We start from the raw sequence: 24,305 nt of genomic DNA, 5'->3' as shown, positions 1-24,305 counted from the left end.
TACATATTCTTATCCAGCGAAACGCAAGAATATTATTCTTTCCACAAATTAGAATCCAATTAATTCTTCCCATCTGGAATTCGGATTCGGATAAAAATTATAAACCATTCAAATCAAACTCGTCTCGTTTAGTTTATTCTTAGTTCTTAGCAAATTCGAGTTTGGGCAAAATAGCAAGGATGGATTATTATAATTATATATTTACACCACAGCAAAGCAGCAGCCCGAAATCTAGCCCAGAAGTTTTTAGCGACCCAATTCCAAAAGCCCAGTCCAATAGCTTTTAGCTTACTCTGCACTGCACGCTGCTATCTCCAAAACCCTCAGTTTCTCCGGCGGAAGAGAAGCAAATTTCCGTTCCCAAGTAACAACTCCCACCCACCACCATGGCCGGCGCGACGTCATACGACCACGATATCCCTGTTCCCGGAGAAACCCCGTCCATCGGATACGACCCAAACTACGTACCCGACTCCGTGAAATCATTCGTAGTCCACATGTACCGCCACATACGGGAGAAGAATGTTTACGAGATTCACCAAATGTACGAGAATTCATTCCAGAGCATCAGTGATAGGCTCTTTAAGGATTCCCCCTGGCCTTCCGTCGATGCCGTGGCGCCGTATGTTGATAACGATCATGTTTTTTGCTTGCTGTATCGTGAGATGTGGTTCCGCCATTTGTATGCGCGGCTTTCGCCCACGCCTAAGCAGAGGATTGACTCGTGGGACAATTATTGTAGTCTCTTCCAGGTTAGAATGGATTTTGCTTTCTAATTTTGTTGATATGACCCTAAGAGTTTGCGTGGGAGAGGGAGCTGGGCTGCTACTGGTTTTCATTGTGGGTAATGTCTCTTAAAGTACGTAGACGGAGTATTACTATGGTTTTTTGAAATTGAATGGAGCGCGAGGAGTGGCTTTTGGGATGTAAGGGATTGAGTTATCAGGATGAGCTTGCCAGTGTACTGAGTAGTATTTTTCTTGTTGGGGATGCGGACTTGTGCTGAGTGGTCACAATCTGTTTTTTAATTCGGGATGGTGAATATACATTCTTTCTGGTGACCCTTTTTTGCTTCAATACTTCCCAGGTTGTCTGCAACTGCAGTTGTTAAAAAGACTAAATTATTTGGAAAGAGAAATTTATAGAGTTAGATTGCAAGACTTGTGCTTTTGCCAAATCTCAAGAATGAATAAGGCTTTTAACTTGGTTTGAACGTTCAGAGTGTGTGAGAATGTTTTTTCTTGTTACGGATGCAGGTTGTATTGCATGGGGTGGTCAATATGCAGTTGCCAAATCAGTGGTTATGGGATATGGTGGATGAATTTGTCTACCAGTTTCAGTCATTCTGCCAGTATCGTGCCAAGATGAAGAACAAGACTGAGCAGGAGATTGCACTTCTGCGGCAGTATGATCAGGTATATTATAAAAAATACAGATGATAGTGCTTTTTGTTATGAGTTTGTTTGTTTGCATAAACTGCGCCTTTGTGTACTAATTCCAGTAATCATGTTCGTCTACTTTTGTCAGACCAGACTTCTGATATTTATTTGTGTGGTAGACCTTTCATATTATTACATCCAAAATAGATACATTCCTGTTACCCATTACCTAAGCTGTTGAGTACCCTTGATTTCAGGGTGTCGACGGATTCAGGAAATATCTAGTAGAAAATCTTCTGTCCTGTGTGCTTCATTATTTTCAAGGGATACTGTTTTTTGATGGTGGAAAAGCTTAGTGTCTATGTGTTCATTTTCTTCTCAGGCATGGAGCGTATATGGTGTCCTCAATTTCTTACAAGCACTAGTGGAGAAGTCTATGATCATTCAAATACTGGAGCAGGAGAAGGAAGGCCTTGAACAGTTTACTGCTACTGATGGTTATGATTACAGTGGTGGAAGTAATGTCTTGAAGGTGTTGGGATATTTTAGCATGATAGGCCTGCTGAGAGTTCACTGTTTGTTGGGTGATTATCACACTGGCCTGAAGTGCTTAGTCCCTATTGACATAAGTCAACAAGGCGTTTATACCAGTGTTATTGGAAGCCATATTACTACAATCTATCATTATGGATTTGCAAATCTTATGCTCAGAAGGTAGGCTTTTCTCTTCATGAACTTTGTACATTCAGCTTTGTGCATGACCTGTTCATAATGGAAACTCTTGGAATAAGTGTTTTTTTTTTTCTGTCTCTAATATCAATTCTAAATTGTTTGCTAGGCTAAGATCTGGATTTCTAGCTTAACTTTTACTAATGCCTTGTGCGCTATTTGTTTCACTGGCTTGCTTTATGGCAAGTTGCTGTCCTCTCTTAATATATTCAAATAGCCAACTTGCCTGTTCATTTGAAGTTCTCCTCTGCAGCCTAAGTTCTTAACTTTCCATTATAGAGAATCATCCTTCTTCTTGCTATTAAGTCATGAGGTTCTTGTTTAGTGTCATGCAAGGTGCTTCCACCATTGCGAGTCAAGCAGGCAGCAAGCATGTATGACATTAAGCACTGTTGTTTTTCTTCCTATTCATGTGATGCCTTAGGAAACAATCAGTGCCGGTTTTCCCGTATCTTTTTGAACTGATAAAGCCCATCCATGAGTTCAAGATCCATATGTGTTTGTACTTTGTAGATTCCTACAACTTGGCATATTTTTGACATGCATAAATATGTATAATACTATAGTGCTAGAACAATGACCATTTATTTTTACTTTTAGTTTTTGAAAAATACACTTCCCTAGGATTTATTGTAATGCATTCTCTTTCATGCTTTTATAGGTATGTGGAGGCAATTCGAGAATTTAATAAGATACTCGTTTACATTTTCAAGACTAAGCAATACCACCAAAAATCTCCACAATATGAGCAGATATTGAAGAAGAATGAGCAGATGTATGCCTTGCTTGCTATATCTCTCTCTCTCTGTCCCCAAGTGAAGCTTGTTGAGGAGAATGTGAACTCCCAATTGCGTGAAAAATATGGTGAAAAGATGTTGAGAATGCAGAGATATGATGATGAGGCATTTGCTCTTTATGATGAGCTCTTCTCTTATGCATGCCCAAAGTTTATTACTCCAGCTCCTCCAAGCTATGAGGAACCTCTTGTAAACTACAACCAGGTACGAGTGTGTCAACTTAAGTTTACCTCAGTGAGGGGTTAAAGTTTATCTTGCATGGGGATATTCTGGTTTTAGTTCAAAACTAATTAACCATCATGAGCTGATATGTTTTGTAATGCATTAATATGTTCCACGATTACAGTGATTGAATTCACAGTTGAATGTAAAACATATTAATACAACTAAATCCGACACTGCATGTGGAATGTTTGTTAATGCAATGCAGACCGTGCGCCTTTGGTGCTTAGAAGTTGTGTCTTAAACTTCTATATGACACACTGAGATGTTGATCATTGCTTCAAACTGTTTCAGGATGCCTATAGGCTACAGTTGAAGTTGTTCCTTTATGAAGTGAAGCAGCAACAACTATTGTCAGGGGTCGGTACATACTTAAAAGTGTATTCCACAATCTCCCTTGGGAAGCTTGCAGCTTACATGGAAGTGGATGAACCTACCTTGAGGTCTGATAGGCGCTCAACTTGAGGCCTTGCTTTAATGCCCTAATCATACTGATTTGAACAAGTGCTTTTGTATTATCTATTCACAGGACAATTTTGATGACATACAAACACAAGACACATTCCGTAGATTCTGATGGAAAAATCACCTCAAATGCCAATGTCGATTTCTACATTGATGATGTAAGTTTTATTTGGCCTGTCCTTACACTGGCAGCTTAATTCTTATAATTATTTTTTATTCCTATTCTTAAGTTAAGGAGGCAACGGCTATGTATTTATTGTCTCCTTGTCATACAGAATTTTTTTTTAATTGAAGACTTCGCTGGGGCAGAAAAGTTTTTTTTTTCCTTGATATGTCAAATGAATAACAAGATAAATGCAAAAGTAGCCATTCTTCTACAAGATTCTGTTGACTATATTGTAGCAGTATACTGTGATCATGCCTGAGGACCGCCGGTCCAAGAAGTAGGTTTTAGGTTTGACAATAAGGACACTCCTTATTTGTTGCGTTTTAAGATCTATTTGACTTGTTCTTTCATTTCAGGATATGATTCATGTCTTCGAATCAAAACCAGCAAAACGGAATGGAGATTATTTTATGCGCCAAATTGTCAAGGTAAAATCCATATCAATAGATAGAGATTCTTGCCAATTTTCTTTGTATAATGAATGTGCTGACAATATTCTCCCTTCTTCCAACGCATACATTTGTGCAGCTTGAAGGGGTAATGACTGATATTGACAGGATAAAGCTGGAGTGAGTGAGCATTAGAAATTTTCGTCTAGGATATCTGCTGCCTTTTTGTAGCTTCACAATATGATAGCATAGATATTTGGGTGCTGCCGCCACTAATCTGCAAACAAGCTCAAAAAAGAGGAGGAAGCTGGGGGGCGTTATTTTAAGTATTCTCCCTTGGAGTCTTTATTAGGTGTCTTAAATGTTGTTCATTTCTGATGTACTTATCATTCAAGGGTTGTAAGGAAGTTACCAGACTGAAATCAAGTTCATCTATTCTTTTCTGTCCCTGTTGAATAGCATCTGCAGAACTGAATGATCTTAGTCATGTTGTTCATTCTGCTAGTACTAATACAGTTTTTCAGAGTCATCGAAGTGCAGATTCTTCAGTATCATTCTTGAGCCCGAACTTACCCTTTAACCTCTGCACTTTAATGAAGTAGCCATTGGACAAGCAGTCTATGTGCTTCCTGGAGGTGAGCTTTGTGCTGCTTAACTAGTAATCTATTAGTTTCTAGTAACAAAAGGATGGAGTTCTGCTCTATAAATCTAGATACAGGCAGCTCCTATCAAGGGGAAGAAGTTGAGCCTTGCGATACTGGGAAATTTGACTTGTCGATGTGGCTATATATTCTAGGCATTCATTTTCCTGGTGGCTGAAGTGTACTAATCCTATTTTATAGGATGCCTGTCCGATTGATCCTTGGGAGCGACCTTTAATCTTTGTGCTGATTTTCAATTGATACATCCCTTTCTAGTTCCTATCTATCTACCTATTGTTTACTTAATATAAAGATATCGTTTCTTTTTAAATTTTTCTTGGTCATGTGATAATTATTATTTTATCTTTTATTGAGGAAGATAAAGCAAATCAATCATGTTTGGTTAGGCAGCTGACTATGAATCTGTTTTCAGATGTGTGGATGTCTATTTATACGAGGTGGAAGATGGTTTGCTCTGATTTGGTTGGCTTTCCCCTTCGTACAATTGGCCTTCTCTGCTTTTGTTTACATGTAAATTGCTCACTGTTTTTGGCTTGTAATAAAAATGTGAGCCCCTTATATAGGTAAAATTTATTGTGAATTGAAGTTGATTTCCTCATTCTCAATACATCTGTTTTATTTTATTATAATACTGAAGTACTGATACTTTTTTTTGAATTTTTTTATTAACTTGATTATGTGTTTTCAGTTTTATTTGAAAGGGTGATCATATACAAAATGTACATATAATTTTCAAAATCTAGTAATTTGAAAACTAAGTTGACTTTTTATGTTGTAATAAAATCTTATGAGTTCATTGAACTATATAAGACGTACATACATAATGTATAATTAAGACGCGGCCATGGACTTGGAGAATATTGTTTATTAGTAAGCTAATGCATATTGTTTCACCCACAATAACAAAAATAATGCAAACTTACTCGCCTAATCAACACTTGCAGAGTAGCGAAAATCAACATGGAACTAAGTCTGAAACTTATTGCATCATATGCGTCTGTACATTTGCAGTAGTCGAGCCGGATAGAGAAGATTTAAAATAAGAATACAAACTACCCAATATTTTAATAATAAATATATACAAGTCAAAAAAAAAAATTCGGAAGAAAGGAAAAGAGTGATTCTTGGTTGATATTGAGTAATGGTAGTACAGTAGTAGTTGTGGGTGAGAGTGTTTATCTAGGACTTCAGAAGGCATCCGTTTATCTATATATTGTGTTTTCTCCAACACTTAATTTGCTTTGTTAGGCAGCAGACACCATGAGCAACACTACAGACACAGCAGTCATATCATGCAAAGGTACTGCTCTCTTCTTTCATCATCTACAATCTCTTCTCCTTTCTTACATAAACTCCATAGCTCTGCATAATTTGCATGGAGATCATTGTGCAAACATTGTTACAAGCCACCAACAACACAATATTCGTTTACCATTTGTGTAATCATGACTCTTAAACTGTTACTAATATTTTGTTTATGTATGGAAAATGATATGATGAACAAGATGAGCGTTGGAGTTAATAAACGTTGTTTGCAGCTGCTGTGATAAGGAAATCTGGGGAGCCACTGCAAGTGGAGGAGATTCAAGTGGATCCCCCGAAGTCCACTGAAGTTAGGATCAAGATGCTTTGTGCCAGTATGTGCCACACTGATATCTTATGCTGCAACGGCTTCCCTGCTGTCAGTATCATCCTCACCCACAAACCCCTTTCACTTTCAATAATATATATAAGATCATGCTTTTCTTCTATTGCTCATTATTTGTATCTCTTGTTTTGATTCCCTTTTCCTTTTGCCCTGCATGTTTCCAGCCTTTGTTCCCTCGGATCCCTGGCCATGAAGGAGTAGGGTAAGTGTCGTTATGAGGAACTTCTCAGTTCCTCTTTGTAGGGAGTTATGAAGAATTAGTAGTAATCACATCTGGATAGTGATTGATCGTTATCTCTATATTGTGTTACTGAGTTCAAACTTTTATGATTCGTAGTATTTCACCTAACATATACACGTTCTGGAAATTCAGTGTGGTTGAGAGTGTTGGTGACAAGGTGACACGCATCAAGGTAGGAGATACAGTTATGCCACTCTATCTGGGAGAATGTGGAGAATGCCAAAACTGCAGTTCAGGGAGGACAAACTTATGCCACAAGTACCCCCTTAGTTTCAGTGGCCTAATGGCTGACGGCACATCAAGAATGTCTGTTGGAGGGGAGAAAATATACCATCTTGTAAGCTGCTCCACCTGGTCCGAGTACATCGTTGTAGAATCAGATTATGCTGTCAAAGTAGACCCAAGACTCTCTCTTCCCCATGCTAGTTTCCTTTGCTGTGGTTTTACAACAGGTTTCGGATCAACCTGGAGAGAAGTCAATGTGAAAAAGGGCTCAACTGTTGCTGTAATTGGCCTTGGTGCTGTTGGACTAGGGGTAAGTACAACAAGATTGTTGTTGAGATTTATACATGCTTGGATTTAATGATGCTCTGACTAAGGGACATAAGTGCAACAACACTAATTCTTGACATGTTTCCCATTGTTTTTCCCTAGAACCGCAACACAGGCTGTAAAGGGAGCTCAAATTCAAGGGGCCGCCAAAATAATCGGGATAGACATAAACAAGAGATAGCAAAGGCCTTTGGGATCACAGAATTCATCAACCCTAAGCTCTCAGACAGATCTGTATCAGAGTTGATCAAAGAAGCCACTGGAGGGCTTGGCGTAGACTACTGTATTGAGTGCACGGGCGTGCCGGCCCTCCTCAATGAAGCCATAGAGGGGTCGAAAGTGGTATGAGTTCTCAATCACTAATGATGTTATCAAACTTTCTTCTAGATTAATTGATGTATAATGAGAGTAACTTGTATTACAGGGACTTGGGACAGTAGTGTTGATTGGTGCAGGGCTTGAGAAGAGTGTGGAGCTCAACTACCTCCCCCTCTTGTTTGGTAGAATTGTGAGAGGTTCCACCTATGTTGGAGTGAGAGCTCAGTCAGATCTCCCTAAAATTGTTGAGAAATGTGTCAACAAGGTATGTAAGATATATAGTAACTCTTCAATCCAAGTCATCAATGTTCATATATTCATTTTTGCCTGACATGATTTTGACAAGTAGTGATTTGTAAAATTGAGCAGGAAATTGATCTTGATCACCTCATCACTCATGAGGTTTCGCTTGCTGAAATTAACAAAGGCTTGGAGTACATGAAACTGCCCAACAGTGTCAAAGTTGTCATCAAATTCTAACACAACTTCACCAAATTGCTTTTCTTTCTTCTTCTTTTTATTACAATATAATTTGTGTGTGATTGATATACATTAGTAAAAAAATATATAAAATTATAAGGGCAAAAGAGTAATTGGATATATAGGAGGCACACCATAAACACATAAAACCTATCACACCATATAATTTCCAACACCCCTATAAATACCAAAATACTAATTTTTTAATAGGAGGGTTACTATTCATTGACAAGACCCCTCATTCTGGAGAAGAACACATTTTGCGAAAATTATATTTCACCTGGTGTAAAATTCCGTCGGGGTAAAATTCCGACTTATTCCCTAGCAAAAAAATCTTGACCACATCATTGGCGCCGTCTGTGGGAACAAATTTCACCTCGACGTTGAGCATGCACACCAGGTCCCGAGCCCGTGACGTACACGATCTAGACGCAATACGAGAAGCCCAAGCGAGCGGAATGGAACAGAACCCCCCTGGCGAACAGTCAGTTCCTCAGGAGGTAACCCCCCTAACGCACCAGCAAACACCCCTCAATGGGGGACTCCCCTCGTCACATCAAAAATCTTCGGCCGTGCCCCCAACCGGAGTGCTCCCCTCGGAGGCTCCACCCCAAGAACCGATGATCCAGCTGACACAGGAGGCCTTGCTAGCCTTGATACGAGACGCGTCTACACGAGCTGCGGCTCAAGCCGTGGCCCAATTTGTGGCGCAACAACCAGTGAACCCGCCCCCTCCTTCCCCTCGTAGAAGTCGAGAACTATCCTCGGCTCCCGAGGAGGAGGAGCAGAGGCGAGAGGAAGTAAATAGTCGGATTTCCAGACCCAAAGTTGCACAAACTCAAGATCGGAATCTCCATAATCGAGAATCTTTCGCCCCCCACCAACTTGGGGAGCCGAGGATTCCCACTTGCCGTTGGGTGTGGCACCTCCAAGACGGAGCCCATTTGCCTCCAACATTCGGGCAGAGGCGCTCCCAGCTGGTCTCAAGGTGTCGAATCTGTCGGAGTATGATGGAACGGGAGACCCACAAGAACACTTAGACAAATTTTACGCCAAGATTGATTGGTACGATCTAAGTGACGCCGCTTACTGCAAGGTCTTCCGCACGACGCTGTCAAAACGCGCATTAGCCTGGTTCAACCAACTGCCCGCTGGAACTATTTCTAGCCTCGAGCAATTGGTTCAACGTTTCTTGCACCACTTCTCCATGAACAAAAAGGTCCCAAAAACGGCGACATATCTATTTACTATCCGTCAGAGGGAAGGCGAGACTCTGAGAGATTTCATGCAAAGGTTCGTAGATGCAGTGCATGAGGTTCCTCATGTTAACCAAGAGTTGTTAGCTAGTATTGTCACCAGACCGCGGGGCAACCTAGTGACACCAGACCGCTCCTGCTCTTTCGAGCGCTCCAGTCGTGAAGTGCCTCTCCTGCACAACACGAGTCATCATCCACTGCGTGCTGGTCGACATCCCTAGTCGCCCGCACGTCGTCCACAAGAGACTCACCCACTCGATCTGTTGACATCCTCGTCAACACATACACAAAGGATTTGTATGCGGTGCCCAATACTCTCTAAGTATCTCGCGACACCAGACCGACCTCCTGCTCCCTTGAGCACTCCAATCGTGAAGTGTTTCTTCTACACAACACGAGATCTCCTCAAGATGGAAGTCTGTGTACTGCGTCTACATTCGCTTCCCAATGTAGTCGGAAGTGTGTGCCTGGCTCTACACTCTCTTCGGAAGTCTGTGTTTCTCTACACTCTCTTCGGAAGTCTGTGCCTGGCTCAACACTCTCTTCCAGACTCTCTCAACTGTGCTCCAAGTCTTGTCAAGTGCGCCTCTCAAATCCCCAATGCTCCTCAAGACAGTGCCTCAATACACCCGAATTGATTTGGAACGAACGAAGTGTGGAGTCTGTGATACGGAAGTGTGGAAACCCGGCGTCACACTTCACACTCTCTCCACCACTCGATGTGTTGCCGTCCTCGGCAGACACACGGATCCGCCTCTGCGGTAGACTACACTTAAACACTTGCGAACACACCATGGGCCACCTGCCCAGTTGTCGGAACCACACCACTCATGGACCGAAAAAGGGTTATCACTCAACCCTGCACCGAAAGGAGTCACTATTCTCAATCCGGTAGACGACCAAGTTTTCCTAACTTGACCGCAAAATACGGGCCACCTGCCCGACTGTCGGCAGAACGCTACTCGCGACCCGAACAGCTTTTGAAAAGGGTTGCCACTCAACCCACCACGGAAATGAGACCGCCTGTCCCAAATCTGGCTAACGACCAAGCTTTCCTAGCTTGACCGCAAAACATAATCTCGTTGCCTCGTCCCGAGCGCTTGACCGCAACTGCAAGGATAGGATCTCTGAATCCCCGTCCGGCAGCACCTCCAAACGTCAGTCTCGCATCGGTCCGAACACAAAACAAGAAGGGGGAGTATCCAACTCCCATCTCGACCGCACTAACAAGGTTGGGGTCTCCCGCTCCCAATCCCTGCTCGGCCAACCACACCATGCCGCTCATGGTGCCAACGGAGCCTGCTGCTCCCGGCATCGATGAAGCCTGCTGCTCCCATCGTGCTCAAACTCGTGCTCCTGAGGAGCACCTAACGCACAGCTTAGTGGGCTGCTCCCACTCAAGCTCCGGACAAGTTGTCTTGCTCACATAACGGATGCCTATGCTCCTTGGTTCTTGAAGCGTGTCGTCTCCCCTAACGCACCCTCATCTACCACAATAGCATTTCATCCCATTACTCTGCTCTGCCACACACGGCTTGCACTGACAACTGCCCATAAAGGGGTCTCAACGCCCACTCCTCGCAACCCCAAGGGTGGCTTGTTCCGCGCACCTCATGTCCAACTGTGCTTCGGCTCATGAATATTCAGCACGTCCTCCTCTGCTGGAAGGATCTTCAGACTATTGAGAATGTGGCCCTTCGTCCACCAATCTCAACTCAAGGTGGTGTTCCGTCCACCAAAACGGCCTTTGGCGAGTAGGCCGCCTCTTGACTTGCGAAATTCCGCACACATGGTTGCTACCTCTACTTCACAAACATGGCTCTCGTAGTCCATCCGACTCATCGGCATGTCCCCCTCTCACTTAGGGAAACCAAGTGAATTCTGAAGTCCGAATATCGATCTGCCGAAAAGAAATTCTGCACCACGGTTGACAGCTCGCTCGCACATCTGCGGCGCTCACTCACCTGCCAACCAACAACAAACGAAGTTGGACCGTAGACGCTTGCTCTCCTAGGACTCTAACCAACACCCTCTTAGAGGTATCCCAACGCCTTCTAAGAGGTAGACGTCCCACAAAATCGTCCCGTCACAACCCGGTCTGATCTTGTCTCAACTGATGGTCTCTACGGATTCCAACTCGTCTCTACCTCAGACGTAGAGCTTTTATACCACTCGTCGACTGGAAGCTGATACCTTTTGTCACAGTATCAGGGCTCATACTCCATTCGTCGACTGGAGGGTCACGTCCTCCAAGTTCGCAATGCACCTCGTCCGGTGAAGGCAACGAGGCTCTGATACCATATGTCACAGGCTTGCCAATCTTCAGTGCAGCGGAATATCATTTCTCATATAATTTTGGCCTGTGATGCCACAAAGGTGCCAACCCACCTTCGTCCGGCCTTTGCACACATCAGAGTTCGCGACAGTCCGGGTGCTCGCTGAGGCTCTCTACATCCGTGCCCTTTGCGTCTCGCACATCATCTCGGAACCTGTCGACACATTGCCCAATGGCAAGGAGCATTCTCGCTCCGCTTCGGCACTACGGCACTACGCTTGCGCACGCAATGCCCGTCTCTTGTCCAACACACTCGGTACATCCTAGGCGCTCGCCCTCGATGGCCGCCTTCCATGTCTCGCCCGAGTAGGACATCATCATAAGTCCGAGGCCCAATCGATATGCCGATACCTTGCCGTTCTCCCGTACGGCGTGCCCGACATGCCTTCTTGCCTTTCGGCTTAGGCTTACTGTGCGGCATCGTCCCACGACCGCCTATTCTTAGCCAATGGACCCCCATGGACGGCTAGAACTCGATAGCACATTCCATGAGTTGGATCACGAGGTCTTTGAATGCTTGCCTCGATCACCCATTCGCACGAGAGGCGTTGTCCCGGATAACTTGCAGCCCGCGGGGCAACCTAGCACACCACGCGGAGCCTCTCGGCACAATCGGTGCCCAACGTAGGCCATCCTGGCCCTACGCCGCCCGTCAGGTTTCCCAGCCCTTCGGGGACTCTAGCGCTCCGCTCACGAGTTGCCTAGAGCCGGCTCTTGAAGGCCCCCATCATGCCCCCAAGAGATGCTCACTTTGTGCACACGTCGTCTCATGCTACTGCCGTCGTGCACGGGGAGGACCGGCTGATGCTCACCGTATCATGTCCCCCTTATAATAGGCTTAAAAAAAAAATCACTTTTCCCATGAGTAGCACACTGAAAGGGCCGAGGAGTGCACTTTTCCAGCATCTCCAAGGCTAGAGCACTCTGTTCCCGCATCAAAGCACTCTGTTCCGCACATTTGCTTCTACTCGTGCCTAAGGTTGCGCACAACGTCGCTACATGCTGGCCTACATCAACCCGAGATGCCCGCATGTCGTCCCGTGCTGGCCTACATCGACCCGATTGCCCGCACGCTGCCCACAGGTAAAGCCGACCTGTGACACCGAGGCACCTCGAGCTGGAGGTGCGCACGCCCATGGCCGCGCCAGCCCTAGCTCGAGGCAATGCCTCGAGCTGGGCTCGGGGTGACCTCCTGGTGCACCCTCGCCCCCTCAGCCGTGCCAGCCCCAACCTCGAGCTGGGTTCGAGGTGCACCCCCTGGTGCACCCTACAACCGAGGTGCACCCACTCCCATGTGTTAACTCAATTCAGAAAAATATTTACTCTCGCACAAAATACTCTACCAGAAAGTTCATATTCCGTCCGAGAGTGGGGGGCTGTATGATATACATTAGTAAAAAAATATATAAAATTATAAGGGCAAAAGAGTAATTGGATATATAGGAGGCACACCATAAACACATAAAACCTATCACACCATATAATTTCCAACACCCCTATAAATACCAAAATACTAATTTTTTAATAGGAGGGTTACTATTCGTTGACAAGACCCCTCATTCTGGAGAAGAACACATTTTGCGGAAATTATATTTCACCTGGTGTAAAATTCCGTCGGGGTAAAATTTCGACTTATTCCCTAACAAAAAAACCTCGACCACATCAGTGATATTATGAGGCTGTCTGTAGCCTCCGTTTGTGTATCAATACCAAAAATGCAAATCCAATGAATTAATAATAAAATCACTTAATAATATTAGAAATAGGTTGTAAAAAATAGCATCAAAATGGATTTTATCGCAGTTATGGTCAAAGTGGCGCTAAATTGCATTTAATACCTTATATGTTAGGGTTGGCAAATGCAATACAAACATACGTTTACATTTAATATAGGAATAATTACATTCCTCTCCCATAAAATTTAATGTAATTACATATAAATCTCTTAATATTTTTACATTTAAAATTTACCCTCAATTGATTTATTACTTATTGTAAGCGAAATATCTTTTTCGAACTAAATTACCCTTATAACAGTAAAGATATACCTCCTCACATGCATTAACTCATGAAGATGTATAAGGATAATTTGGTCATAAAATAATTTATTTAATTTATAAAAAATCAGTAATAAATTAATAGTGAGTAAATATAATTTTTTTTATTAATATCAATAATTTCAACGAATTTTGTTTAACGAAAAACTTATTTTTAAATAGAAGCAAATTCTAAAAGTAGTAAATATAATTTTTTAAATCACAACAAATTCAAATATCATTACGTCAAACTTGAGGAAAAAATAGTGTAATTATGGCTTTAATAAAATAGTATAGATCTACATCAAAATAAAAATCTCTATGATATAGTAAGTGTAGTGTCACGTCACATTAAATATGTGTACAGAATAATTTAATATTTTGAAAATGGATTCATAAATAAATAATTCGTTTGAAAGAAAAAAATGAAATAAAGGAAAACTGGTTTATATTGCTACTACTTACCTTATATATTGGCTTAAAATCAATTATTCTCCGTGTTAATTAAACATACAATTTTTTTTAAAAAAATAATAATTTATTTTTATATTTTTTTAAAATAAAGGAAAAAGTCTCCCCCACACATCTATTTGTGTTGTACGCGACATTTCTTTTTAATGAAATTATAATTATACTTTAGTTAAATCGTTAGCTAATAAAATTATATTTTAATTTTATTTGACTTAGAGCAGCGTGTAACTTAAAATTGTATATATATTTATATATATTACATATATAATATATATATAGAGAGAGAGGCGCCGGGGCTAGGAGAAGGGGTCGCGACAGCGACGGCGGGGGTGGAGATGAGGGCGGGTGGCTGTGACAGGGGGGTTGGTGAGGAGGGGGGAAAACATAAATTTATATATATTATCATAAATATTTAATATTTGATATATATATATATATAAAATAATTTTCTATTCTTAAAAATCGTAAATTTTACAAGGGAGCATGTGTATTGCACTCTGTGTGTGGGGTTTTATTTTATTTTGAAAAATACAAGGAGTAAATTGTTATTTTAAGTTTTATGGGGTTTGGTTCGTACATTATTGGTATGATGAGGGGCAAAATGCATTTCTGACCTTATATATATAGAGAGATAGGTGTTGATCAAAATGTAGAGAAGGCATCTGATATCCAGTTATTTGCATACTTAGTTAGCTAGGCAGCCTCCATTAATAGCATGGCTAACACCAGTAGTACTTCACCAGTCATAACATGCAAAGGTACTGCTCTCTTCATTTATATATCTTTGCATAATTTGCAATTGGATCCTTGTATGATCAAGATCTGATTAGCTTCTTGTTGTTGTTGTTGTGTTATGAATTGTATGTTGTTTGCATTCAGCTGCTGTGATAAGGAAACCTGGGGAGCCACTGCAAGTAGAGGAGATTCAAGTGGATCCTCCAAAGCCCACTGAAGTTAGGATCAAGATGCTTTGTGCCAGTATGTGCCACACTGATATCTTATGCTGCAACGGCTTCCCTGCTGTCAGTATCCATCCATCCTTACCCACAACCCGCCCCCTTTCACTTTCATTATGTATATAAAGTTCATGCTTTTCTTCTATTTGTATCTCTTGTTTGATTTCCTTTTCTATGTTTTCAGCCTTTGTTCCCTCGGATCCCTGGCCATGAAGGAGTAGGGTAAGTGTCTTTTCATAAGGCTTATTGAATTTTGTATTTCACCTAACATATACACGGTCTGGAAATACAGTGTGGTGGAGAGCGTTGGTGACGAGGTGACGCACGTCAAGGTAGGAGATACAGTTATGCCACTCTATTTGGGAGAATGTGGAGAATGCCAAAACTGCAGTTCAGGGAGGACAAACTTGTGCCATAAGTACCCCCTTGATTTCAGTGGCCTAATGGCTGACGGCACATCCAGAATGTCTGTTGGCGGGGAGAAAATCTACCACGTTTTCAGCTGCTCCACCTGGTCCGAATACATTGTCCTAGAGTCATATTATGCTGTCAAAGTAGACCCAAGACTCTCTCTTCCCCATGCTAGTTTCCTTTCTTGTGGTTTCACAACAGGTTTTGGATCAACCTGGAGAGAAGTCAATGTGAAAAAGGGCTCAACTGTTGCTGTAATTGGCCTTGGTGCTGTTGGACTAGGGGTAAGTAAAACAAGATTGCTGTTGAGGTTTATACATGCTTGGATTTAATGATGCTCTGACTGAGGGACATAAATGCAACAACACTAATTCTTGACATGTTTCCCATTGTTTTTCCCCGGGATCGCAACACAGGCCGTAAAGGGAGCTCAAATTCAAGGGGCTGCCAAAATAATCGGGATAGACATAAACGAGTTGAAGCAAGAGAAAGCAAAGGCCTTTGGGATCACAGAATTCATCAATCCTAAGCTCTCAGACAGATCTGTATCAGAGTTGATCAAAGAAGCCACTGGAGGGCTTGGCGTAGACTACTGTATTGAGTGCACGGGCGTGCCGGCCCTCCTCAACGAAGCCATAGAGGGGTCGAAAGTGGTATGAGTCCTCAATCACTAATGATGTTATCAAACTTTCTTCTAGATTAATCGATGTATAATGAGAGTAACTTGTATTACAGGGACTTGGGACAGTAGTGTTGATTGGTGCAGGGCTTGAGAAGAGTGTGGAGCTCAACTACATTCCCCTCTTGTGTGGTAGAACTGTGAGAGGTTCCATCTATGGTGGAGTGAGAGCTCAGTCAGATCTTCCTAAAATTGTTGAGAAATGTGTCAACAAGGTATGTAAGATATATAGTAACTCTTCAATCCAAGTCATCAATGTTCATATATTCATTTTTGCCTGACATGATTTTGACAAGTAGTAATTTGAAATATTGAGCAGGAAATTGATCTTGATCACCTCATCACTCATGAGGTTTCACTTGCTGAAATTAACAAGGCGTTTGAGTACATGAAGCACCCAGACTGTGTCAAGGTTGTCATCAAGTTCTAAGACAAATCCAGCAAATTGCTTTTTCTTTTTCCTCTTCGTTTTATTACATATATATGTGTTGTGTGAGATTTGAGGCTGTCTGGCCTCAGTTTGTGTATTATCATGTCTACAAATAAAGACCACTTGATATGGTTAATCAAATACAGATGAATTGCAAATACAGATATTATTTTGATAATCATTTATATATGGTTAAATTGAATTTACATTCCAACATCTTAGGACAGGGTTGACAAATTATATCTCATATCTCAATAATTCTTACCAATTAGAGAACTTCGGTCGACGGAGTTTTATAATTCACCAGAAATTATTGACGTGAGTTAAGTTAGAATTTTTGCTGATGAACATCCAATCGAGGTCCCTTAGCAACGTAATTAATGACTAAATTGCATTTGACCACTGCAATTACAAAGGATTGGCAATAAGTTCTTTCAAAATTGCATTTGACCACTGCAATTACACAGGTGTTCCAGAAATGTCTGCAATCGACTAAATAGTTCTACGAACGAATGGGTCATATCGACTTGGAAAATGGAAAAATTTGTACAAGTTATACCTTTCGTCACCACTTTGTGGAAAATCGTTAGGTATGAATATGTTATATACATGTGACTCGATTGGTGAAATAGTATCTTTCCCCCCAAAAACATATTTTTTTTTACCGACGCACAAAGAAAATATTTTGTTGCGAATAAAGAAGATATTGAGGAATTGTCCATACGTAAAATCATAATTATTGATAGAGGCCTTTTCCACATAAAAGGGGAATCTTGTGTTACAATAGAAGCGGAAGGGATATGGATTATTCAAGAATCGAAGTCGATTAAATACAAATAATTAAATTTTGTGCAAATTTCGAGCTGCTATTTTCTTTTCTTGTTTCCTTTTTTCAATCATCATTTTATAGTTTGATCGAGTCAAAATTTGGGAGGGTGGATCTATGATCGCAATTCCAACAAGCTGCTCTCGATCTCGTCCAATTTGAGAATCAGAAAACATGTCAAGCTAGTCGGGTTGGTCCCCAACGAAGACGCTTCGACGCTCAAATCAGAAGATAGGTTGAAAAGATGTAATTACGAGTTTTAAGGTTGCATAAGAATGTCAAGATTACCTTCTTTCAGTCAGAGTTCCCTATATTTCTATAACCAAAACTTGCTATAATGAGCTGTCACGCCATGTGCATCCGATCTTTTAATCGGAAGGTGATAGGAACGCATTTTGTGCTTATTTCATGTAATATTTTGATCTATTTTGTGACCAAATGCTTCTAATTAAATATTATTTTGCAGCATTAGGACAAAAGAAATGAAAAATAAAGAAAAGCACCAAAATGAAAATTCAAATAAGACTCAAACTCAATTTTTTGCAAGAGTTTGGAGCTGCTTGGACTACCTCTGATGAAGGAAGAGTTTAACTAGGATTATAATTTTATCTCTATAAGTCTTTTAGTTCAACTAGGAATGTACTTCTAATCCTAGTAGAACTAGGTATCTAGCTATTATAAAAAGGTGATGTAATTCACTTTAAGAGACAACTTTTGAACTTTTCTATTTCTCTACATTTTTATAATATTTTCTTACTTTGCTTTTCATGCGTTCTTCCATTAGCATGTCTAGCTAGTTCTCTTATTCCGGTTGAAAATTTGGTGATTGCTTAAATCCAACGAGTTGTAAGATCTAATTTATACTTTCTACTTTTATTCATGTTGATATTTGTGTTGTTCTCTATACTTTTATTACAAATAATCTGATTTATTGTCAAAAATATTTGCCTAGCCAATTGAACTTACAAATCCGTAATTGTTTGTTTAGTTCAATAACTAGTGGTATCATAGTATAATTGATTATGTACAAGTTTTCAATTATTTTGTGGGGAATGCACAATCTAACTTAAATAAATCCTCGTAGGAATTTATTGGTTAGAATTGGGCCTTTCTAGTTTTTAATGTTGTCGGTAAATTAAATCTTGAGGACGTTCCCAAGGTTGTTTACTGATTAGGGATTTAGTCAACGGACATTCCTTGACTATCCACAAGGTAAGGAAAGGTGAGGTCGTTAGGTTATACCAATGACCATTATCAATTTATCAATCATGAATAATTGTTATCTTTGCATCTATGATCGACCGTGGAATTAAGCATGATCTTGTCTTTAACTGGAATACTTTTATCATATATTTATCTCTTCTTATTTTAGTTTTTTATTTTTATTCTTCACAATCATAAATTCCCCCCAATTATTTTTATTTTTATTTTTTTGAAGAAATTAATTTAAAACCAATCTTTGTGGATTCGACCCTACTCACACTTCTACAAAAGTGTTCGTAGAAATTATTTTTGGTGGATTCGACACCCATCAGACGGTCTGTCGATGATTAAGCGTCTGGATCGTGCTTAGGATCAGAATCCGCAATCTCTTCTGTAAATCACGCTCATGGATTTGTCTCTCGCCATATCTGCTGATAAGTTGACTTAGAGGGGTGAAATTCTGCTTTTACCCTTAACGAGGGGTATATTGGTCTTTTAATATTTTCTCCCTCATCATAGTTATTCGTACATTGTTTCACTTAGTAAATGATTTGTAGGTATGATGCCAACTCGATTTTTTTGTAAGTATAAGCTAACGACAGTGTATAAAAAACAAGAAATAGGGGCAAAATTTATTAATATTCTAATGTGAGAACAATATTCAGAACAAGGCTTATATACAAAATAATGCGAAGTTCTTCACATTCCGACTTTATAAAAAGAAGACCAAATATATCGTTCACAATCCAGGCAACAACTTCACAAAAAGTGCCAACCCTTTAATTTGTATATAATTGTAGTGTCGACTCCTAATATACAAGGCATAAAATACACTTTAGTTATCGCTTACGTACTGGGGCTAATTGGATGCTTAATCGGTAAAATCCCAATTTAAAAAAATCCTAACTTAATCCATGTTAGCAACTTATGCATGATAAGAATGGTTTAATTAATTACATTTGAGGCCCATCAAATTGTTGACTTCTAGAATAAGTACATTTGTTTTAATATTTGTGTGATATGTCTGTCGATCCTTAACAATAATGTGATATATAGAATATTTGTGTATTTATTCAGAGCAAAGTCCAGTTTGTGGCCTTCGTAAGTTGCGGACCAAACATGTCTGTAATAGAAAGTCGTTAATTATTAAATTCCAGAGATAAAGTTTTATTAATGAATAATACAAGAATTATTATTAGATATTGGGCATTATTTATATGCATGCAATATATTTGTAAATATAAAATTATAATCCAATAATTGGTCTGCGAGATTCTCATTATGAAATAGGATTAAAACATTATTAGAAGGTAGCACGATATCTACATTTGATGTATGTGCTTAATTTTTAAAATTTTAATAGAGAATAACAAATTAATTGAAATAGAGATGGTTGACTTTGCTAAGAGAGAGAAAACACATTTTCAAAAATTCACACACAAACCCTTCCCTCTCTTCATCCTAAACATCTATATGCTTTAGATTAGGCAAAAATTATAGAACCTCCTATCCAGATTATCTTTGGTCTAAGAAAATCGTGATTCGACCCTCTTCCCACTGTAGTATAACACTAAATACTATAATTAAATAAATAATTTTTTTTAATCATGAATTGAATGTTAGAATATGCCCCATTTTAAGTTTATATGATATTTATTTTATTAAATTTATTTGTTATTTGGTAAAAAAATAATTTTATATGCACTAAAGATAAAATATTATTGGCTTATGAGGAGTTGTGATTGAAGCTTTAAGTACTTTGACAGAAAGCAGCCTCAAGTCTTAAACTTATGTTTTATTTATAAAGGAGTCTGCTCCTCTCTCTACAGTCTACCCTAAGATGAACACTCAAAGGAGAGAAAAGATAACAGCACATTCCAAAGATGAACATAAAATGTCAATCATGATAAAATGTATGTCTTCTTCCTCTTTTATCTAAAAATTTGTCGTGTCATGTTGTTCTTGTGTGTATATAATAAATAATATTTTATATTTTAAAATATATTATAAATAAGAAAAATTCTATATAAACCCATCATATTTCTAAAAAGAAAAAGAAAGAAAGGAAAAAAAGAAATCAACTTAGAGGTATTATTGGCATAATAATAAAATCGATGTTGCGGTGTCATAACCACCGTTTGTGAGATAAAAAGGCCTCTTCTTTTTATACAGTATAGATTACGTAAAAATCACCGAGTTTTAAAATTCGAATATTTGTGTATTAACTTACACCAAAGCCCATTGGTATTGTACAAAATCTGGATTAATAATTATAACCAAAATTTTATATAAAGAAACTATTTTCCATATCATACCCGGAATCAAAACAAAAAGAGCTATTAGGGGAATGAAAAAAGTCCACATCTTGTGGGTCAAATACTTTCTGGGCCCATAAATTTGGACCATTTCCTTAAGACCCTGTTTACATTCGTTGATTGGGCCAGATATTCAGATAATTTTGTGTTTACTTTCCTTTGAAAGCCCTTGATGGGAAATATGGGCCTTAAGACTTTATGTAAAATTTTATTATAAATATTTGGCCCAAAGGATGAGAATAAAATTCCGAAGATGGCCCACCAACCAGTATTACACAATGCACTGCCAATCTCATAAAGTAAATGAGTCCTTAGGAGATGCACGTGTTTTTCCGACCCAATTGGCCCAATAACTAAGAATGCTGACCACAATGACACAGTTTTTGATGGATTTAGACTTACTGCATAGAGAGAGAGAGTGTGTGTGCACGAGGCAATCATAAAGATAAAACAATGGAGCACGCGAGTAACGCGAGCTACATTAAAACAATTCTAAGCTTCTTATTTTCTCAGTAGCCCCACATCCTACTTATCAACCATTTGTACTCTTATTAGCAACACCCCACCCCCCAGGAAAAAAGGGTCATCTGCATTATTGTCTGATAATCGTAGATGGTAGGTGTTGCACCTTAAATATGAGTGCTATTAAATTAAAAATAGATAAACAAAATAAAGCCCATATATACAATTACTACAAGAGATAATTTAATAAATAAATAAATTATTCTTTTGGCAGAAAATGAAAGAAAGGGAAAGAGTAGTTGTTGGTAGTAATTGTGCGTGAGAGTGTACGTAGGAGGGGATATATATATATATACGTATGAGGGGAGTCCCAAAGGCATTTCATCTATATATAATTGTCTTTCATTTCCAACATTTGTTATACTCATTTACCTTATCTACTTCACAACAGCTCTATTCGCATACAACTTAGGCAGCACCATGACCGACGGTACCACCACCCCACCAGTCATAACATGCAAAGGTACTGCTACCTGTTCTCTTCTCATCATTTTCCTATATATCTGATATGATGGACAAGATGAGTACGATTAGCTTCTTGTGTTGTTGTTGTGTTATGAATTCAATGTTCTTTCAGCTGCTGTGCTGAGGAAATCTGGGGAGCCACTGCAAGTGGAGGAGATTCAAGTGGATCCTCCAAAGTCCACTGAAGTTAGGATAAAGATGCTTTGCGCCAGTATGTGCCACACCGATATCTTATGCTGCAACGGCCTCCCTGTCGTAAGTATCCATCCTCGCAATCCTTTGATTTTCTATACATTATTCTGTTCTGTTGCTTATTATTTGTTTGATTTCCTTTTCTATGTTTTCAGCCTTTGTTCCCTCGGATCCCTGGCCATGAAGGTGTTGGGTGAGTGTCTTTATGATGAATTCTTCACTACTTGTTTCAAGGGACTTGGAAAGATTTAGTACTAATCACATTTACATAATGATCGATCGTTATCTCTATATCGTCTCATTAGGCTTAGACTTTTATGTTAATTGTAGTCCACTTGACATATACACGTTGTGGAAATGCAGTGTTGTTGAGAGTGTTGGAGACCAGGTGACGCACGTCAAGGTAGGAGATACAGTTATGCCACTCTATCTGGGAGAATGTGGAGAATGCCTAAATTGCAGTTCAGGGAGGACAAACTTATGCCACAAGTACCCCCTTGGTTTTAGTGGCCTGATGGCTGACGGCACATCAAGAATGTCTGTGGGAGGGGAGAAAATCTACCACCATTTCAGCTGCTCCACCTGGTCCGAATACGTTGTCATTGAAGCCAATTACGCCGTCAAAGTAGACCCAAGAGTCTCTCTTCCCCATGCTAGCTTCCTCTGCTGTGGCTTCACAACAGGTTTCGGCTCAACATGGAGAGAAGTCAATATCGAAAAGGGCTCAACTGTTGCTGTAATTGGCCTTGGTGCTGTTGGACTAGGGGTAAGTACAACAAGATAGATATTGAGGTTTATACATGCTTGGATCATCTAAAGATGGACTGTCTGAGGGACAATGGTTTCAGAGCACTATTTTTTGTGACATGTTTCTCATTGTTTTTCCCCTGGATGCAACGCAGGCCGTAAAGGGAGCTCAAATGCTAGGGGCCTCGAAGGTAATCGGGATAGACATAAACGAGTTGAAGCACGAGAAAGCAAAGGCATTTGGGATCACAGAATTCATCAATCCTAAGCTCTCAGACAAATCTGTATCAGAATTGATTAAAGAAGCCACTGGAGGGCTTGGAGTAGACTACTGTTTCGAGTGCACAGGCGTGCCGGCCCTCCTCAACGAAGCCATTGAGGGCTCAAAAGTGGTATGACTCCTCAACCACGAACAACGTTTATATCGATCCTTCCTTTAGATCAATGTGTAATTTTCTTTCTGAGTTCTCATTAATCCATAATTGATGTACAATGAGAGCACGTACTTTGCATTGCAGGGACTTGGGACAATAGTGTTTATTGGTGCAGGGCTTGAGAAGAGTGGGGAGCTCAACTACATTCCCCTCTTGTGTGGTAGAACTGTGAGGGGTTCCATCTATGGTGGAGTTAGAACTCAGTCAGATCTCCCTAAAATTGTTGAGAAATGTGTCAACAAGGTATGAGTCCAAATCATCAATGTTTATGTCCCGAAATTTCTAACCCGACTAAGTTTGGCTAGATCTGGACAATTACACTTGTTCTGTGATTGATCTACGGTCCAAAAAAAGTGACCAATCATATGGTAAGTATACCATACTTACCATATGATTAGTTTGGTTCGACTAGACCAGACTCGAACAAGAATTTTTCGTTTATGTACATGTAACCTTGATTTGTTGTACATTGACTGAGAAGAATTCATTTGTCATTGAAACTGAGCAGGAAATCGATCTTGATCAGCTGATCACTCATGAGGTTTCACTTGCTGAAATTAACAAGGGGTTTGAGTACATGAAGCAGCCAGACAGTCTCAAGGTTGTCATCAAGTTCTAAGACAAATCCAGCAAATTGCTTTTTCTTTCTACTTCTTTTTATTACATTATAACTTGTGTGTGGTATGAAGCTCTGGCATCAGTTTGTGTATCAACATATCTAAAATAACAACCAATTGTTTTTTTCTCTTTATCCTTAATAATGATCATATACTTGTTTGCTCACTAAAACAAAATTTACTATTAATTATAATTTTATCATACAGACTAAAACTGTTCTAATAAGTCTCATTAAATCATAGTTAAATAAAAATCAATACAAAAAGATTAAATTATTCATCATAAAAAAAAAAAATTCGCCATGACTATATATGAGCCATAGTAAATATTTTTATCATGTCTAATTTTTTTAGCCCTACTC

General features: G+C 39.7%; 3 protein-coding genes and 1 pseudogene across 4 annotated transcripts; all 4 read left to right on the top strand.

Annotated features, from left to right (window-relative positions):
- The first annotated feature begins 302 nt into the window (after positions 1 to 302).
- Positions 303 to 4,676, top strand: LOC105164763 (uncharacterized). Its single transcript, XM_011083517.3, has 8 exons — positions 303 to 752; positions 1,257 to 1,415; positions 1,762 to 2,093; positions 2,770 to 3,109; positions 3,422 to 3,570; positions 3,657 to 3,750; positions 4,115 to 4,186; positions 4,287 to 4,676. The coding sequence occupies exons 1-8, from the start codon at positions 387 to 389 to the stop codon at positions 4,329 to 4,331; spliced, it is 1,557 nt and encodes a 518-aa protein (XP_011081819.1). The 5' UTR covers positions 303 to 386; the 3' UTR covers positions 4,332 to 4,676.
- Positions 4,677 to 5,611: 935 nt separating this feature from the next.
- Positions 5,612 to 8,076, top strand: LOC105164762 (8-hydroxygeraniol oxidoreductase-like; annotated as a pseudogene). The gene is made up of 7 exons (XR_016066223.1): positions 5,612 to 6,109; positions 6,348 to 6,490; positions 6,622 to 6,659; positions 6,831 to 7,233; positions 7,366 to 7,592; positions 7,675 to 7,833; positions 7,938 to 8,076. The product of XR_016066223.1 is annotated as an 8-hydroxygeraniol oxidoreductase-like (transcript).
- Positions 8,077 to 14,751: 6,675 nt separating this feature from the next.
- Positions 14,752 to 16,782, top strand: LOC105164764 (8-hydroxygeraniol oxidoreductase). Its single transcript, XM_011083518.3, has 7 exons — positions 14,752 to 14,904; positions 15,026 to 15,168; positions 15,287 to 15,324; positions 15,395 to 15,797; positions 15,930 to 16,166; positions 16,249 to 16,407; positions 16,512 to 16,782. Exons 1-7 carry the CDS (start codon positions 14,862 to 14,864, stop codon positions 16,620 to 16,622), a joined length of 1,134 nt encoding a protein of 377 aa, XP_011081820.1. The 5' UTR covers positions 14,752 to 14,861; the 3' UTR covers positions 16,623 to 16,782.
- A 4,768-nt stretch (positions 16,783 to 21,550) lies between these two features.
- Positions 21,551 to 24,077, top strand: LOC105164765 (8-hydroxygeraniol oxidoreductase). The gene is made up of 8 exons (XM_020694161.2): positions 21,551 to 21,581; positions 21,880 to 21,951; positions 22,066 to 22,208; positions 22,301 to 22,338; positions 22,509 to 22,911; positions 23,048 to 23,284; positions 23,411 to 23,569; positions 23,835 to 24,077. Exons 2-8 carry the CDS (start codon positions 21,909 to 21,911, stop codon positions 23,943 to 23,945), a joined length of 1,134 nt encoding a protein of 377 aa, XP_020549820.1. The 5' UTR covers positions 21,551 to 21,581; positions 21,880 to 21,908; the 3' UTR covers positions 23,946 to 24,077.
- The last annotated feature ends 228 nt before the right edge of the window (positions 24,078 to 24,305 follow it).

The sequence above is a fragment of the Sesamum indicum genome, linkage group LG6 (assembly GCF_026168435.1).
Source record: "Sesamum indicum cultivar Baizhima isolate 11 linkage group LG6, ASM2616843v1, whole genome shotgun sequence".
NCBI lineage: Eukaryota > Viridiplantae > Streptophyta > Magnoliopsida > Lamiales > Pedaliaceae > Sesamum > Sesamum indicum.
This window is presented reverse-complemented; position numbering and strand designations above follow the sequence as displayed.

Bases quoted from the DNA above. Each gene is read 5' to 3' on its own strand.
- LOC105164764 (XM_011083518.3), top strand. From the start codon at position 14,862: ATGGCTAACACCAGTAGTACTTCACCAGTCATAACATGCAAAG. The intron at 14,905-15,025 runs GTACTGCTCTCT...GTTTGCATTCAG, and splicing joins ACCAGTCATAACATGCAAAG to CTGCTGTGATAAGGAAACCT. The intron at 15,325-15,394 runs GTAAGTGTCTTT...CTGGAAATACAG, and splicing joins CCTGGCCATGAAGGAGTAGG to TGTGGTGGAGAGCGTTGGTG.
- LOC105164765 (XM_020694161.2), top strand. From the start codon at position 21,909: ATGACCGACGGTACCACCACCCCACCAGTCATAACATGCAAAG. The intron at 22,209-22,300 runs GTAAGTATCCAT...CTATGTTTTCAG, and splicing joins GCTGCAACGGCCTCCCTGTC to CCTTTGTTCCCTCGGATCCC. The intron at 22,339-22,508 runs GTGAGTGTCTTT...GTGGAAATGCAG, and splicing joins CCTGGCCATGAAGGTGTTGG to TGTTGTTGAGAGTGTTGGAG.
- LOC105164763 (XM_011083517.3), top strand. From the start codon at position 387: ATGGCCGGCGCGACGTCATACGACCACGATATCCCTGTTCCCGGAGAA. The intron at 2,094-2,769 runs GTAGGCTTTTCT...ATGCTTTTATAG, and splicing joins GCAAATCTTATGCTCAGAAG to GTATGTGGAGGCAATTCGAG. The intron at 3,110-3,421 runs GTACGAGTGTGT...AAACTGTTTCAG, and splicing joins CTCTTGTAAACTACAACCAG to GATGCCTATAGGCTACAGTT.